Raw genomic sequence first — 18,864 nt, 5'->3', positions numbered from 1 at the left:
CTAGTAAGTCAAATTATACAGACATGTGTATACTTAAATGTGATTATTTAAAATCACATCTATTATGAGATCTAGGTGTTACCTGTTTAAATCAAATAACACAACAACAAAATGCACCAGGAATGCCTGTAGTAGTAGCAAGTATGGCAGAGGGTATTCCATAGTCTTGAGCTGTAGAACCATAAATTTCAACTAGTACAGTATCACGGTAACTTCTTTAGAAGTAAAACATGGATTTAAAGAAAAGCTATCTAGTCATTCAGACATGTAGCTATGATGTTAGGGTTGAATATCTTATATATTGGGAGGCCAGCATTTGGCTTAAGAATTTTATCCATCTGTAAGTATATCAAGTCTTGTAGTACCTCAAAGTGGGTTAAGGGGTTGAACCTGCTAGGATAAGGAAAGGCACAGAGCTCCCACATTTATGCCAGTCCTTTGGAAATGCTTAAAATATGTTCTGGATTTTTAAAAGCAATGGTTGTAAGAGAACAATATACTGTGGATGCACAGGTCTATGTGAGCAAGAAAGGCAAGGAGCATGGGAAACAACAAAAATTGAGAAGAAAAGTACTAATTTATATTTTTTTGTTTGACTGTCTAATCCACTGCTTTTCTTAGTCATTTTTAAAGTTTTCTCAAGGCTTTTCCTCTCTGAACCAGGAATCCTACAGGCAGTCTAAGTCACCAGACACCAGAGTCCCCTCACGAAACTATTTTGGCAGTAGGAGACAGTACCTGGCCTTTGATGTTCTGATTTTCAACCCTTTCTTTACTTGTATGGCACTTATACAGGGCTGTATTTTTGGTAACAATTTCCCACTGGTTACACATTCTTCATGACACCACCTCACCTGGTAACATTATCTCTTCACATAGTTTCACAACATGTTTTTTGGTCACTTCTTGCCCAGGGAGCATTTATCTGTACCTGTCTCTCCCACGGTTTCTGCTCGATCAGGCCTAAGATATCAGCCCCTTTATCAGTTCCATTGTACTCTCTGTTTTATTCCCTATAGGAATGTTTTCATATCACCAAATATTCACATCACCAGATATGGATGAATCTCTGGTATGATTATTTTATAAATTCCAATAAATATGATATATTTCTAGTGCAGCAGAAGGGAATCAGCTGCTTCTTTAGGTAATGGCTTCCTCTGTGCTTACATGCAGGAATTTAATCAGCTTTCACTATGCTGTGTTGTTTCAAAAGCAAATTATCAAACATGTCCATTGGGTTCAGGACTGTACATACAACAACTCCTGAGAATGCAAATACAGTAAGCTCAGTTGATATAGCAAATGGTTTGTCATGAATAATGGTAATGCATATTTAGTATTTCTGTTCACTAATGCAGTTATCTGGTAGAGGAAACCCATTCAGGCTAGAATTGGGTCAATTTCTTACAGCTCACACACTGCCAGGCCATTTTCATTGAATTTACTTTGCAGCTTTTTCTTTATTGCCGGAACTCATCACATTGACTTTATGAGAGTTTTGTTCTTCTTATGGATAGGTAAGCCCCAACCTTCCACCAAAACTAGCTCTTAGTTAAAGTGTTTAGTTTTCCCTGGATGTGGAGCTAGCAGAATAAAAACATACCGTTAGGGGAATAATTGAGCACCTAGCACAGGCAAACCCTGGTCTTGACTAGCCTGTAAGCACTTCCACAGCAATGGCAGTAATATCATACTATGTTATACTCTTCTTCTTATCAGTCTCCCATTGCAGCCAAGGGCCCACAGCTCTGACAGGGATGCTTTGGGCATACAGTAAAACTTGCAGTGAGCTGGTGCTCATGCCATACAGTGCTCTGCCATTTAAGCGTGACATCAGATCTCTGCATTTAATGTCAGATCTGTTCCAGGCTAAAAATGGCTCTCTAAATCTTTTAGATCTTGTATGCAAGGTGCAAATTGCCAATTTCCTAGCTGTTAGTGCTGAATACTGCTGTACTCATCTAGAATATCCCCAAGTGTGATTTAGTGTGGGTGGGTTCAGGGGATTTCTCTACAGAAAGAACAATGGAACACTGGGGAAAAAGCTAGAGTGTAAATTACACAAAATAGATTTGGCTTGGGGCATCCTATGATATAAATAATTGTAAAATCTCTCTAACAAACAGTGCTGATAATGAGATATTTAGAACAGTTCATTTACAGCCCATTACATTTACATTGTCAATTTAACTTGCATTAAGCCTTTTAAATCAAGTAAATCACTGTAAAAACTTATGTGTGCTGTCAAGCTTCCTAGACTAGTGAAAGAAAGGAGTCCTACATTTTCTTACTAATAGCAGCTCCTGTAATCTTGTACTGTGTCCTGTTGGTCTATGAGACAAGAATGAATGTATTTTCTAGAAACAAAGGGCAAACATACATAACAACTGCAAAATAAGTAATGGCAAAACAGCCAAATATATTTTAGCTTAAAAAATATTTTCAAAATTTATAAAAATTTGAAAGGTGTTTGGAATTTTTTTCTGTAAAATGAAATGGATGCCCTAAATTGTATTTTAATTTATTTTGATGAAGAGGTTGTAATTCTTATGTTTCAATCCATTTTTTCACTAACACTTTGACACTTTCACCTCTGTAAAAGACCTGAAACATCTATGAACATGTTATCAATATTTTTTTTCTTTATAATGACAGAGTTAAATACTGCTCTAACACTTTTATAAATGTACCACAGTATGCTGTTTGTTGCTGTAATGCTGGTGTCCTGGTTTGAAGGACATGTCTGCCAATAAAGGCAGAAGCTTCTCTTTGAAATGGAGAATGTAAATCCCCTCCCTCCAAATTATTGTTATAACTTTGAAATCAAGGGCCTCTCAGGCAAAGATACAGGAATTAGGAATAAGAGGTTTTGACTAGGAAAATTAAAATAGAAATGCAGTATTGAAAGAACAATCCCAGCCCTGAGAGAGTCAGAATGCAACCTGACACCCTGTCAGTCAGGGTGTTGGTAGCAGTCCCATTAAATGGTGGCTACAGTCCTCCTGCAGAGACAGATGTGGTTCTGTTGAAGCAGTGCTCCTGTAGAAGTGTTCAGTTCTCCTCCGAAGGTCCTGGGATGATGTAGAAAGGTCCAGTTTTCCTCTGGAATCCAGTGGAAAGACAGATAACTTGCTGTTCAAAATCTCAGTTTTTATCTAGATAGAAAAGGATTGGCTCTTCTCCCTGGCTAGAGCATCTCCCAATGGGATGATGTAATGTTATCAATCATACAGTGGGAGTTAATTGCCCAGCAGCAGATGATATTTTCCTGGAGAGAGGGTGGGTTGTGGAAAAGATAAAGATGATTGCCCCACCTTGTCCTAAAGATGGCCCATTAGCAGATAATATGTGCCTCTGAGATAAGGATCACTGCCCCACCCACCCTCAACAGATGGTGATACACACATTTCTGGCCACATCCTATATTGCAACCCAAGACAGCTGGGTAAGTCTAATATGAGGCAAGCAATAGCATTTTCCTTTTTCACCTTCAATAGAAATTCCCATTGATTGCCAGAAAATAACATGGTTAGTGTTTTGCAGGATAGACTAGGGTTAGGTTTCATTATTTCACTCCTCTAAGTAAATATTCCAGACCAAATAAATCTGTTGGCTTGATAACCAGTAGTGCCTGAAGTCCCATTCAAACCCATATGAGATATTACCAGAAAAATATGCCACTCAGCCAGAGTGAAAGGTGGCACGATGTAACCCTTGCAATATAGCACAGACTTCTCTTCCCATTGATGTTCATTTGCCACAGGAAACTTTCCGTATCCAAAAGCTTTATTTTGATATTGAAATCACTTGCCTGCAGTAAACTTTTTGGTGTTGGTTACATTCTGAAAGTGCTAGCAGGAGAGATGGGAAAATCAAAGGGAATAAAACGTTGCTATAAGGAAATCACCATACAATACTTCATCAGTAATTAACACACCTCACAATAAAAGCAGGCCTTGCATGTTGTGGATTCTTTTACTAATGAAATCTGTCCTTAGAGCCACTGACTGATGACTGACAAGAAATTGCATTGTCTCCAGCTTTATCAGCAGCATATCCCAATGTGAATGATGTTGTAGTGGCCTGGAAATTACACTATGTTTTTATAAGGAAAAAAGAAGTATGAAAATGCAGTCTGGCATCTATTTTAACTGTGGTTTTTTCATATTTGAGGCATATGCAGTTGGTTTTACTTCTTTCATTGCTCTGAGAAATTGCTCTGAGGAATAGCTGGTGCTTCTGCCATCCTGCAGATTGCTTTCTGACCTTTCCCTGTCCTTTGTTTAAGCATAAATTCTCTTTTTTGTTTTTTTTACCCACAGCAGTCCTATCATCATAAAAGCATTTCTAAGAAAACAATTAATTTTCATTCCTCTAAAAAACAAACACTTTCCTTTCTTTTAAACAAAAACAAAAACAAAAAAAACAAAAACAAAACAAAAAAAAAAGTCAAATGCAGGGCATGTGGCTGCATTCTGATGTGGGAAGTACCCCAGGGAGAAGACATTCTACTTTGGTATTGAAATGCAGTGGAACAACAGTAGGAGAAGAAATTCCACCCACTAGGAGTGAGGGAAAAAAACATTAAAAAAACCCAAAAAGCTGGTGCTATGACTCATGTGCCTTCAGGTGTGTTGCAAGGGTACATTCAAAGTTTTCCAGTTTCTCTTAAGTTATGCAATTTGTCTTAACAAACAGCAAGGAGATGCTATAATCCTTTTTCTTCTTTGGAGTAAAGCTCAGATTCTCAGTGTGAATTCTTGCAACCCTTAAGAGAATGCCCAAAATTATCTCCTTCATGTCTGTTTTTATATTTGTATGAACCCTGTAAGCACTTATATTTTGCATTGTCACAGTCAGATTTCCATCTTTTCCTGCTCCCTTCTATGTCTCAAAGAGATAAATATCTTTTTATGAGGCTGAGTAGATGCAAGATATAATCAGGAAGCAGCAGGTCTTCACCCTTCCACCGACTCACACTGACACTTGATCACCTCCAAATTCTGCCCTGGTTGTGCTCATTTATTTTATTTTACTTTATTTTGCTGGTTGGAAAAACATTGCATTGTTTTGCTGAAGGAAACAGTGAGGTGATTGTTAGTCTGTTGTCTCAAACATTAGATCAAGTATTTATAATACTTTCAAATCAGTACAGAATCAACTGCAACTTTCCTGATCTTTTTAGGCTTTCTGTGGCATGCATACTTTTGTCAAGGTATAGAAAGGTAGAATAAAGCCTAACTTTGCAGGGCTAATAAAAAGTAGATTCAGAGCTCAGCCTTGTTTAAGCATATCTAACTGCTTCCTGGCAGAATCTACCTGTTGGCAATGACTGGAGAGGCTTGAAAGTGTAATGAATCAGGTGGCTAAACCCCATTTCCTCTGGTACTCATCTTGTTCTACTGAAGGTAGAAGGAATCTTTGCATGGATTTACGATAACACCCCATAGTTTCACTGGTGCACACTATTTTGTATATCCCTCTATTCTGAGAGCCGTTTGTTCAAGGAAGCCTATTTTATACTGAGTACTGATACATTCATAGAGATGAAGCAAGTCCTCTCTAGGATTGTATTCTATTAATATCCACAAGTAATTGCTGTACTTTGGTGGAAAGTTCCAACATGCATCACAGACTATTAGAGTAAGAGCAGCTAGAATATGAGACTTGAGGACGCAGAATAACTTTAAATACCCACTTCCTGATTTCATATACTATGTGCCTGAAAGTAGAATAAAATATTGAGTGAGCTAACCAGAAAAATGGCAAGCATTATCTCCTTCAGAGCTTTCAAACTCTCTCCCAGATCCTGACCCTTTACTGGTGCCCTATGACCAGAAGGTATCTCAGCAAACAAGTCTTAGCCTTTGTGACCACAGTCTGGAAGTAGCAGCAGTCTTAGGTACTGCCAAGCACATTTTTTTGGCATAAGATGGAAAAGCAAGCACTGGTAATCTATATTCAATATTTATAACTATATGCAAAATTATAAAAAAAAAATAAAAAGAAAGAAAGAAAGAGGGATTATTCAACCATCCACCTTGTTTGAAGAACCTTTGTAAATGCATCAAGTGTTAGAATGTCTCCAGCGACTGTCCTTGCTTCCGATTTGGAAATAGCTGCTCTTCACACTCAGAACTCCATGCAGGGTAGGCGTATCATTGAGCACTGGCAAACAGCACCACAGAGTGATGTGTTTTTTTAATTTACTGTGTCTGAGCAGGGCCAAGGAGACATTTAGGGCCTCCAGATGGGACATGCTTACAGCTGTAAGAAGTCAGCTTTGTGGAACGAAGAGGAGAGTCTTTTCTTTCTCTATTTCTCATGTCCTTTCCGGCTTTATAATTGCCAGGATTTTGTCTCCAGCTTCTGTAAGGCAGGTATATTCTGCTATTCCCATTAAGTAACTAACGAGCCTTAATTCCTCCTTGGTCTCCAGGTAAAAGGTGACAGAAATCAGGTCCAGTTTACTTGAAAAGATATGAGATGGAAGTTTGAGTTAGTGAGAGCTGTCCTACAAAAGAAGGGAGATTCCAGTTCTTACAAAGCCACTCTTGTAAAAGTCCTGTGTTTAAGTTGGTGGGGGAGGGGGGTGGTTAGGGTTTGGTTTGGTATTTTTTTGGTAGCTTCCCAGATCTGCAGCTTCTTTATTTATTAGAAGAAATATCTAGTACTCAATTCATGACAATTCCTATTAACATTCCCATCCCAACTGTCAGCATAGAGCAAACTCAATTGTTGTAAAGAACTGCTGAGCTCTGTATCTCTTATGTATATGCACCCAGATAGAAAATCATGCTGAAGTTGTGCTCAGCCACACCTATGCTATGCTGGCAGGGTTTTTCAGAGGTGAGAAAAAGGTTATGGAGAAAGAAGACAAGTTCTCTATGTGTCTGTATGGCTATCAGGGTCATTATCACTGCCTAAGACCAGAAGAATCAACATTGACATTTCGCTGATGTAAAAAGCAGTAGAGAAGAATCAGATTCCTACTTACATTTTCTTGGGTCTACAGCAGTAGCCCAGAAATGTCATGAGACTTTGCAAGTTTTGTAGAAGAAATGGGTAGTTTTGTTGCTGTTTGCTTTTTTCCTCCAGTGTTTCAATACTCCTGATCCCAGATAGAATGAGAGTGTACAAAAATAAAAGTGGCTGAGTGGGGAGAGAAGGACAACTGTGGAGATGACTGAAGAATCATAACCTTCAAAATAACATTGTCAGTTCTGGGTACATGTGCATTTTCTGTGGAAGTTTTGGATGACCTTTCCAAATTGAAGCTGGACAATTTTGTAATGTGCAATTCACACTGGGGACATGCACCTTGCTTGATAAATCCACTATCCACAATTCCTATTCTGGGTTCTTCTACAAAGCCAGCCCAAAGTGTTTATATTTGAAAAGTCTGTCAACAGGGAGTGACTGCACTGTATATTGGTGTAAAAATAGGTATTACTTTCTGAAGAAAACAAATCTGTTAGCACCACATTCATTTCCCTAAGTCCTCTGCCTTGAAAGGGTGGTTTGCAGAGTGACCTTTACTGTGCCCTATACCTGATGCTCAAGAGTCATCTTTTCAGACAGCATTTCAAATATTACAGAAAAAAGAGTTGTGCATGGAAACTTCCCTCACATTTCAGCAGCATTCAACCCCCTTTATTCAGGGAGCTCGAATTGTTTTCTGGATGAAGAATTTCCATACTCCTTCTAGCACAACTTCTGGAAGATGCTACCCTTGTGACCTCAAGTGTACATGTCAAGGTCACTGCTTGTGACCGAAAAAGTAGGTGGCTTCCTTGGTCAGCCCTCAGCATTTCCAAGTCATCATATACCTGCATTCAAGATAGAGAAAATTATCTTTTAGATTTTTAGTATGGTCTAATAGTTTAAACAGCCTGGTCCTGTGACTTGCTGAATACTTTGCAGTCCTGCTGCAAGAATTTCAGCTTCTTTCAATAAAGAGCATAATCATGCACATCAACTGCTTTGATGACCTGGGACTCAAGAGAATTCAATATATTCCTACTGAAGCCCCAATGCACTCACGAAGCCAAAGCAAACCTTCCTCTTATCCTGCCTTTCAGAAGAGGTGATGTGCATGTGAGGAGAATTTCAAGGTTTATTACAACACCCTGTATGCCTGTAATAATACAGCTACATTGAAAATTATTTTCTCAGCACAAATCAAGTTAAACATACAGAACATTTTTTGCTCCATAGTGAAACCCTTTCAGAATAAAAAGTCACAGAATAGAGTATTGAGAGCTGGAAGGAGCCCACAAGGATGATCAAATTCACCTTACAGAACTGCAGAATAATCTGAATACCATTTCAGAGAGCACCATTTATTTAAAGCTTTCTTTGTAGTAATGAACATTTAACATAGCAATTTATAACATTTACAACTCTGGAAAAATGCTTCACACGCTTTTCAGTTCAGCCCTAGAGCAGTGCTGAGGTCAGGACTGAAGGTCCCAGTATTCCCAGAGCACAAGGCCCTGGGCAAGCACAGCGCCAAGCAATTCTGAAGATTACTCCTAAAATGAAAGGTGTGACAAGTAGTAAACAGGCTGAAGGCAAACATAATTGTGCATCAGTGTGCAGTGTGTGTGTGGAGTCTCCATGGGGGCTGCAGTCTCCACCAGCAGTGGCAGTGGCAGGACCTGGCACAGCAGTCAGGTCTGCCAGCATAATTGATAGGGCTCTGCCCCAGAAGCAGGGGCTGAAGAATAAATTAGTGGCCACAGGGACATTTTTAGGCCCAAATCCTCCAAATATTTGAAGCTGGTGCTTTAGATTTTTGTTTGCTAATGCCTTGTTTCTCACACCACTCTTAAATGCAGAGGGCATCATGAGTTGAGGAAGTTTTTTCCTGACAGGACCTTTCAATATTAATCCAGGAGCACTAAAGTTGAGACTACTGCAAAATATAGTTGTTAAATAAAATTGCCTCTCCCGTAACTTCTTCGGGATGGTTTAACTTTCCTCCTTAAAATTGCAGTCATAAATCTTATCAGAATGATGGAATTATTTATAGCACTTTGAGACCACAGTTTGTGTCTGTGTTTTATATGTCCATTTAGTGACAGAAACTGTGATATTTTGAGTTTGGGAGAATTTTTATATGTTAGCAAGAAAACATAAAGCTTTTCCAGCATAAGATTTAGCAAAATTCTGGAAAGAATCATCAATATACTTCTACAGTTTTACCTATCCTCTTACCTATTCTCTGCTCAGCCGCTCTGAATGAATTCCCCAGGCTTGTTCCTGACTTGTTTTGTGTCTGTGTAAAGCTTTGAAAATAGCCATCTTCCTTCATGTGTTTTGAGATAAAGCCTTTGCTTAGAATTGTGTGAAGACTCAAAATAAATAAAAATAAATTTCTTGTTTAGGTGGGCAACTTTGCATCATGTAGAAAAGTAGCAGACAATGAAAGACCTTTTTTTAAAAGACTGTTTATGGCCTTAAGCATTTCTTATAGCCCTTCATTGAATGCAGTACTCATGAGATTATGATTGTTTTAATAATTATTTAATATCTTACAAAATGTAACTTGAAGTGGAAATGAAACACACATTTTTAATCAAGTTCACATATCATTTAAAACTTTCCTTTCACAATGTTGTCCCAGACAGGGCAGCTGATCCGGTACCATGATGTCTCTAAATGAGTGACTGCCATAGGAAGTGAGTGAAGTGATTCCCAGTGGAGAAGATGATACCAGTGGTGGCCAATTGTGCAGTAGTTCCTGCTGGAGGTTATCAAAGTCAGCCATTGCTGCAAGAACATCAGCCTGGAATTATGATTTTAATGTTGAGGCAGAGGCAGGACTACATTATTATGGGAAGGACTACTTGTGCTCTTTCAGCTGAAAGTATTAATTCTGCCAAAAGTAGGTTAATTTTCTATACAGAGTGTTGGAACACCACATCTTGTTTCACATTGAAAACTATAGCACCTTCTGGGATCTATGTTGAGATATCTCTTGCCTCTTGTTCCCGGTTGAGTCAAACTCCCTAGTTAATTTTATCTCACATAAGGGCATCATTGTTGTGGAGTTCTCATGAAGGATTGTGCTAGCCCTGGATAACTTACAAGCATTGCATCCAGTCCTTTTCGGGGCTGGAATTGTCATAATTCCTTTGGGGTCCTTCCAAATCCACTCAAATTTGCTGATCAGAGCTGCTGTTTTTCCTTTTCCTTGACTGTTGGTTGTTTGCTGTGTCCTTTAAGCCACTCTTCCTTGTATCTCTTTCTTTGGAGCATTAGGTACTGCAAAATTTCAACAAGAACAAATTTAAATCATAATTATTCTTGTCTGTAGTATTAATATGAGATATAGGCATAGGCTTCCTGTGTACCCCAAAGGAAATATTTCCTTTGCTTTGTGAACCCAAGTACCCACCAATAAAATGGAGGTTGTTCTTTCCATTGTTGTAGGAAAATAGTGAGCCTCTTGACCTAAATATACAACAGTAGAAACATGCACAGATTAGCCCTGATCAAGTCACAATATGTTTCAACCAAAAGGTATCAGCACATTTAATGTACCTTTTTTTTCATCCTCCTTTTCCTGTTCTGTTCAAGATGTGGGAGCATTTTTTGAAGAAGGAATGTGGCTTCGTTACAACTTCCACTCCCCAGGGACTAGCATGAAGGATTTAGTTAGCCGGACACTTCTGAGTTCTGCCGATCCTGAGATCACAGCACCTGACCTGAGCTTGAACAAGGAAGAGCTCAGCTTCAGCTTCAGCACCACCAAGTCCCCTTGTGTCTTACTGTATGTCAGCTCCTACACACTGGACTTCATGGCTGTGCTTGTGAACCCCTCTGGTAAGAAACTGCTCCAGGCTCTCTCCATTGAAGACACAATTGACAATACCAGGCTGACATTCAGGAGAAGCTCTAATGAACTAATGAGAAAGTGTCTTCACCCTTGTCACATAAAAGTAAAGCACTTAGAAATCTAAACCTTTATTCTGTTTCTACTAGATTTGGTGCTGATGTAACTGTTCAGTTTAGTGGTGTTTCTTTAGCCATTCCTCCTTCACAAAACAAAACCAACCAAACAAAAGAAACCAAAAACCTGCTATAACAGTCAGACCCTGGCCATGAACCAGTAATATGGTGGGGACAAGCAAACATGCACATGAAGGCACTGAATAATTGAATTGGCAATTTCTGTAGTGGTCAGTAGAAAGTGTCATGTACTGTTCTGAAAATCTGCATACTCACTAAGGTGACTAAAATATGGATGTAGTATAGTATATAATGTCCTAAACATTTTGGTAATGGATGAAGGTCAGCTATGGACCATTTGCTGTTACAGTATTAAAACTCTATATGAACTAAATATACTTCGATTTCAAATAGTGCCTTAGTGCCCATGAAAATCATAATTAGGATGATTTTACTACTCTTCTCTTTTATAGGATAATATGAGTATTCTACATGCCACTCATTTTTTTTCCCTTTGTGGGAAAGAAAGGACGTGCATGAGAGGAATCCAACATCACACAACTATAGTTATAGAGGTCTAAGTCTGCTCTTTTGGGCCAGAATATTTCCATTTTTCATGCAGAGTGAGGGCAGCACTTCCCTTTTCAAACATTCTTCCTTTTAATCAAATATTTAAATGTGTTATGAAGAGCAGACATTTCACTTTTGTTTAGAGAAGAAAAATCTGTCTGGTGGTATGTTATGAATATCAATTAGCCACTCCTGACTATACTTTTCTAACAATGTAACCTCAGGTTTTTATTTGACAATATAATACTATATTTCCATGGAAGTCCAGACGGTCACCCATCAGCAACAATTAAACGTGAAAGCAAGAAATTCACTTGTGTGAATTATGTGTCAGTGCTAATTTGTTGTAATTTTGCCTTTATTCATTCAATGCATGTCACTGGTTTGTTCTTTAGAAAATGTTATGCTTTGTATAATTTCAAAGAATTTTACTGCAGCAAGCATGATAATCTCAACAATAAAGTGTTACTTGATGTGCTCAATTTTGCACCAATTTTCCATATTGTTCAAGGCATAACTCCAATTTGTTTGGTTTGCAGTCTGGAGTATTTACAAACACTGTGGTTTGGAAATGCTGGTCATTGGCACACCTCTGGGTTATAAACTAGAGGCAGTTTCAGCCCAGTAACTTTATAATCTCAAAAGCCAGCTCTTCTCTTACTGCAGAGACCAGCTATGAGAGCAATTAAGTGTGAAATTATAACAGCTGTATGTGAAAATAAAGACGAGAAAATAGCTGGTGAATAACGATCAAAATACCTGAGGGTGCTTTTCACATTTTTTTTCTTTTTCACTAGGGAATCTGCAAATTCGGTACAACCTCGGGGGCACCAAAGAGCCATATAACATTGACATTGACCACAGGAACATGGCCAATGGGCAGCCCCACACTGTCAATGTCACACGGAACGGACGGGACATCATACTGCAGGTAAATTGCTTGGTTCCATTACTCATGTCTTGTAGCATTTTGTTTCTTGATGGGTCTGCAGTCCTCTGAAAAGATCAGTGCTAGAAAATAATGAACTTTAGAAAATAAAAAGTACAGTAGATGGGGTTCTGCCTGCAGATCACACTCCTAGGGATTAATAAAAGCAATTCACTCCCTCTCTTGCAACAACCCATGTTGTTCTGAAATCCTCATTTTAGTGTGATGACAGCTGGGCTAATACAGGTGTCACTGTAGATGCTCGAGGGCATCAGACATCTGGGCTGATAGATAACATGGGACTTAGGATAAACCTGTGCCATTCTGGAGCAGCAGCTTGAAGCCACAAGGGATACCCTACAGCATCTTAAATAGTAGTGAAGCCTGATGTAAATAATATCATTCTCTAAGTCCTGACTCTGCAAATGAGGAAGTCTTTAAATTTAAATTTACCCTGCAGTCCAGGGAAATCACAAGAGCTGTTTTGCGAAGATGAGCAGATGCCTAAGTGCTTGTGTCACACGAGCCTGGGACAGAGTATTGTTGATGGCACATACCTCTGGCTTATTTAGGTTTTGGAACAACACAGGTAGGAACTTCATCTCTTCATTTATCTCAGTTCACAATTTGAGATAGTATAATGCTATTTAAATAACTGAGGGGAGTGCTGCAAGAAGCAGTCAGTGTTTCCAGGCAGACTCCTCTCTGTGGTCACCACAGAACTCTTTTTTCATTCCCTGTTGACACATTTGCAAACATGGAGAGCATTTTGAGCAGGGTGTAAGATCAATTTTGTTGGCAGGTGAGTCAGGTGGATGCGAGACATTAATCTGGATTTGTTGGTTCAGAAGAAGCAAACCAAAACCAATAACAAATGAAATATAAAAAAGTTTCCTTGGGAACCAAACCAAAAGCTGAAGGATGGTAGCCATCACAGTATTACCTACCTAAAGACAAAATAAATCCCTGACAATTATTGTTTCAGGATATCAAAAGAAAACCTTTCAGTGCATTACAATGTCATTTGACTGAGACTCACAGTACTCAAAATAACACTGAATGCACAGAAGTAGAATTGTCAGAAAGTTATTCACAAAATTTAAAAAAATCTAAAATACGTATAGGTGGTACATCCAAACTCTTTTCAGGCTTTTGGTAGTTGAGAGGAATATATGTTGATATATGCCTCTGTTTTGCTTGCTGTTGCATTTATTTCTCATACAGCTAGATGGAAGCAAAGGAAGACCTATAGTTTGGTGTCTCTCTGGTGTTAAATGTGTTTATTCTGGGGAAGTATAGCATTCCTATGGAATCCCAGCTGCCTGATTTAGGCAGCTGTCAGATGAGACACCTTGCCAAGTTGGAAATTATGTACATAGTTAAATGTTCCAGCCTTCATCAACTTACCTGAACTTGGGTCCCAACAATATTTTTCCCAGTCTTTTATGAGACCTCTGCCTGTCTAGAACTTTGAAGAGCCAGAAACATTTTTGATAGTGTTGCTTTTCTGGGGTAAAAAAAATTTTAATCTGTTTGTTGTGCTTCAAATACAACTGATTTATATAACTAGAAACATTTATATAACTAGATACATTTGAGACTTATTACATGAGGTTATCTGTCTGATGTACATGGAAGAAAAGGGAAAGAAGGGTCCCATACAAAGCAAATCCAGAAATCCTATCCCAACAGTATCCTGAAAGAGACTATTTCTATCAAAATTTGTTTAACCTCCATTAGTTAAAATAAACTTATCACTTATCTTTTTACCTTCTGTAAATAAGAGAACTGATATGAGCAGAAATTTTAATCTGCTAAATTCACTGTTCACTTGAAAATTACTCCTGTTCAAAAATGAACTCCCCACAGTGTGGAAAATACAGAAGATATAAATACAGGTTTTTTCAGTATTCAGAGGACAAATCATGAGCTCTTAGTTTTCTCTTGCAGATCTGAGCTATGAACATTTGAGTAGACTTTTATTTCCTGCTAAATCCTTCTCCAACCTTATGAGCAGCTGGTTTGCTTGCTTTTAAAGAAGACAGCTTGCTTGCCAGGTGCTGTTGCTCACACTTCCACTTCTCTACAGGGCATAAAAATGTCACAAGAAGGATTTATTTCTCATCAAAGCTTCAATTCAAGAGCACTCAGTATTTTTGAGATCTTAACAGCAACATACTTAGAGTACCTGTCTTTCTAACTTACTGTAATAACCCTGTAGTGCCAGAGAGATTTAAAAAATCTGAAGCCAGGCAATAAATTGGTACCATATGAACTGTGTGAATCAGAGTTTTATCATGATTCTCAGGAGTTTCACTTACATATAAATATGAAAAAAAGGCTCATTAGTGAACTCTTTGAGACTTCACCACATGCTGGCAGACAGGAGGTTGCTGATTATTTACATAAAATCAGAATTTGAGGTGGGAGTTGAAATCAACATATCCACAATACTATATGTCCATAAGGTAACAAACCCGTGAAGAAATATTTAGTTAAAATTGGTTTTATTATAATTGTATACCTATTCCTAACATACTGTGGCACTCAAGACTGAAGTAGCAAAGGTCCTGTCAAATGGTTTTTATATTTCAGTTTCATGCATTCTCTGACTGCAGACAAACCAATAGTTAGCTCTACATTAAATAACAAGCTCTCAGTTGTGTTGCCAGTGGTTTCTCAAGGATAAGATTGAGGATATACAGTCAATTTGCACGTCAGAAAAAGCAAATTACATAAATTCAGGGGAAAAGATATGCTTATTTTCTCATTTTCATGAGGGGGGCAAAATTAACATTTGATAGTTACAATTCCTGTCCCTCCCCTCTAGTAAAATACCAGATACTAGTATCCATGGCACACTTCCAAGGCTTCATTAGTTCACCTGTGGCAAGAAAAAGCCCAGACTGACAGATGGGGAATGCATTATTCCAATAAATGAATTTCAAGAGCTGAGTTTTCGGTTATGGAGGGCAAGCTTTACTTTGTTTGACTTCATTAAAAGATTTCATGCTTCAGCAGGGTATTTTACATATTATAAAAACTAGATCACTCTTTACCAAGTGTTCATGGGTGATTAACACTATTCACACATCAGTAAAATCTTCTTTGAAGAAAGCCAAGGACAAAAGCTCCCTAGCAAAGGTTCTGATCCAAAGCCCATTGAAGTAAATGAAAGGCCTTCCATTGCCTCCAGCAGGCTTTAAATTGTACCTTAAAAAACTGATAGTTGCATCCCGAGTGCAAGATTCATACCTTCTGCTTCTTTGCATGTCCCTAGAGTAAAATCAGATGGAATCTGGATCAGAGACTTTTATGTTCTGTTGCACAAAGGTAGATCAGCCTGCTACAAAGTCAAAAATAGAAGAAAAAAGAAAAAGAAAGGGAAAAAAAAGTATTATGTTCTTTTATTGTTAGTGGAATAAAGCTGATAGTCAGCAGGACTCAAACTGGGCCTGTCAGCTTCCTTACATGTACATTCTCAACAGGTCTCCAGCTCTTCATCTCTGCTTTAAAGCCATTTCTGGTAATGGGTTATGAGTCACAGTTTATAACACCTTCTTTATTCTTGAAAAAGATTAAACCAGAGTAACTTCTTCAGGACATTGAAGAAACTCTGTACTAAACTCTCAGTATGCTTTCAGGACAATTATCGGCAGTCACTGCTCATCTTCTCAGAAGTCCACAAAGAAGGATGGCTGACAGTTCTCTCTTTCAGGCTTGGACAATATGTCTAGCTGTGGTGGAGGGTCTGTACACAGCAATACCATATAATCAATGTTAATTACTGACTCTACTCAAAATCAACTAAATTATGAGGCTTTATGGCTAGATCTGGAACCTGAACTAAACTGAGGTTGAGAATAATACACAAAATGTACTTGGACAAATCTCCATTTTCCAACTTCACCAGAGGCAAGCAAGAATATACACCTATCTTTGTGAAAGAGGACCAATGAAATGTTTGACCCTTATCCAAATGAAATCAAGAAGAAACAGAATTTTTGCAAGTCCATTTCCATTTAGAGCTCTGCATTACTTGAAAAGAGATAACAATTGCAAACTCCTAGATGCTTTAAAAATGTAAATCATACAAAGTTAATTCAAAACTAATCTGAATTACAAAATAAAATGGTAAACATAACAGCAATAAAATAAAGTGAGTGAAGTGGAGCAAAGCAGTCTGCATATGATCCCCATTTTAAATGCAGTTAATATATCAAAGATTTTATAATTGTCGATTAAATTTTGTTCTCATTAAAGCGAGTGGGAACTTTCCCATAGACTTCAGTGAGACTATAATTTCATCTGCCATCATTATTGTTGCTGTAGAATCACATCTAACTATCATATTTCCTATTTTTTGAAGCCTCAACAGAAAATGATCACTGTTTGAGCTCTTGCATAAGAGAGGCTGTATAAATTCACTAAATTATTTTCTGGAGCTAACCCAGAAATAATGATAGCAGTAAAACAAATTTTGTAGAAAGACATTTTATCTAGCTTTAAAGACTTCAAATGACAGAAACTTTACCATATCCTTTGGATGTGTCTTACTATTCATAAGTGCCATTCCTGTAAATAATTTGCACCTAATTTACAGTCTGAATTCTGCAGACTTCAACATTTAACTTTGGGATCTTTGTGTATATGCTTGATAGATGAAAGAAATGTCAGGCATCACTCCCCTTTACACTTTCTTAGAGATGCTGATTAAAACATCTATTCATCTAGTCTGCAATATGCTAAATGAACTGATCTATTTTAGCATACCCTCATCCATGTACAGGTTTTGACACTTAAAACAATTTTTAACTCTTCTCTGAAAACTCTCCCTTTGAGTCACATTTTGAAAATATTTACCCTAGGATTAGAAATGGCAATGATTGTTATACCATCAAAATGATGTAGAAATACCATCTTTATTTATTTCCTTCATTTTCTGGGAATTATGCTACCTCAGCATCCTTTGGGTAGTGCTGCAAATTGTCTAGACACCAGATTTATCTAAAGGTTGGTTTAGCTAACATTGAACTGGTAGGGAGTGGGAAAGTACTGTTCATGATTTGAAAGGAACCAGTCAGACAATATTTACAAATTTCACAGCCATTGACATGAATAAAATATGTTTTTTAAGTACCCAGGACTTTAATCACAGGTAAACCATAGCTACCATCAGTGCAACAATTAACCCTCTGCTTTGTTTCCTAATACCCAGGTAATTCTATTATACTAAAAGAATAATTAATGAATTTCCAAACACATTTTGCTTAAAGGAAAAAAAATTCATTTGTTCTATCAATAGTAAAGGCCTTCCTGCTGAAATGAATTATTTAAAGTCCCTGGGGATACATCCTTTTCACTATGTATTGCTTTTCTGTAGTAGCAATGTATTACTCAAAATGCTAGTGCCACAAAAAGGCAAACTCAGACCATTTTCTAGAGAAGAGCCATAAATTAGATCTGCATGTTTAATGCATTACCACTTAGTTTACCCATAACTGCTAAGCTATTTTTTCAATCAGAAGTCACAAAGAAGTGGTTTTTACTCAAGTCTGAAAATATAGGGGTTTTTTTCACAAATAGATGACAAAGTAGCATAAAAATTTACCAATACATATCAATAAACTCTTGAAAATAAGACAAAGCTTTTATTGATATAGTATATCATGCCTATAACCCTAAGCAACATCTGGTTTCCAGAATATAAACAGTTACAGACTCTGATCTTCGCATAATTCAAGTTCCCTCCAACTATAAGGATGTTGCAAATGACCAGGCATTCAATACTGAAACGTGTCTGTAAACAACAGCAAGAAACAGCAGAACAGAATTTAAATTTTATGTACCAGAATCAGAAATGAGCAAATAATTCACTGATTATTAATTTTTTATATGTTCATTTGTGCTCACAGGATAACCATGAGCTTTGAGCAGTTTTGTTGTTCAAACCTTCAATGATTTACTCAATTTATTTTTTTTACAGTGTGTCACATAATATTTCAGTTAAAGAGACCAGTTACAGATAGACAGGAACCTCATAAATTAACAAGTTCCATTCCCCTTTTGTGTGTGATGGAGCTGGTTAGTGGCACCTGCCAAGGTAAGCCAGCACACCCCCGTTGAATCTCATCTTTTTGCAAGACAGACCAAAAGTTTTCAAAAACCAGAACTCCTTTTACTTATCAACAAACTAGTGGGTGGAATATCCTCACCCTGGACATCAGGACATGGCATCATATCTCTCCCTCATTGGAAAAACATGATGAAACAATGGGAACAGCATCATCCATACACCCCCACCTGGGAGAAGCATTGCTCCCTGTGGTTTCCCTGTAGCTGCTGCAGAGAGGCAGAGACAGATGACAAAGTAGATATCTTCTTAAAAGTTTTACCCTCTCTGCATC

General features: G+C 37.8%; 1 protein-coding gene across 1 annotated transcript in view; it reads left to right on the top strand.

Moving 5' to 3' along the window:
* CNTNAP2 (contactin associated protein 2) overlaps positions 1-18,864 on the top strand; it is a 1,078,336-nt gene that overhangs the window by 990,323 nt on the left and 69,149 nt on the right. The window contains exons 20-21 of the mRNA XM_079302400.1: positions 10,588-10,833; positions 12,327-12,460. Of these exons, the coding sequence (XP_079158526.1) occupies positions 10,588-10,833; positions 12,327-12,460 (380 nt within the window). The remainder of the gene's footprint in view (positions 1-10,587; positions 10,834-12,326; positions 12,461-18,864) is intronic.

This window comes from Erithacus rubecula (genome assembly GCF_903797595.1).
Source record: "Erithacus rubecula genome assembly, chromosome: 3".
Classification (NCBI taxonomy): Eukaryota; Metazoa; Chordata; class Aves; order Passeriformes; family Muscicapidae; genus Erithacus; species Erithacus rubecula.
The sequence above is the reverse complement of the archived record's forward strand: the minus strand, read 5'-3'. Positions and strand labels throughout refer to the sequence as shown.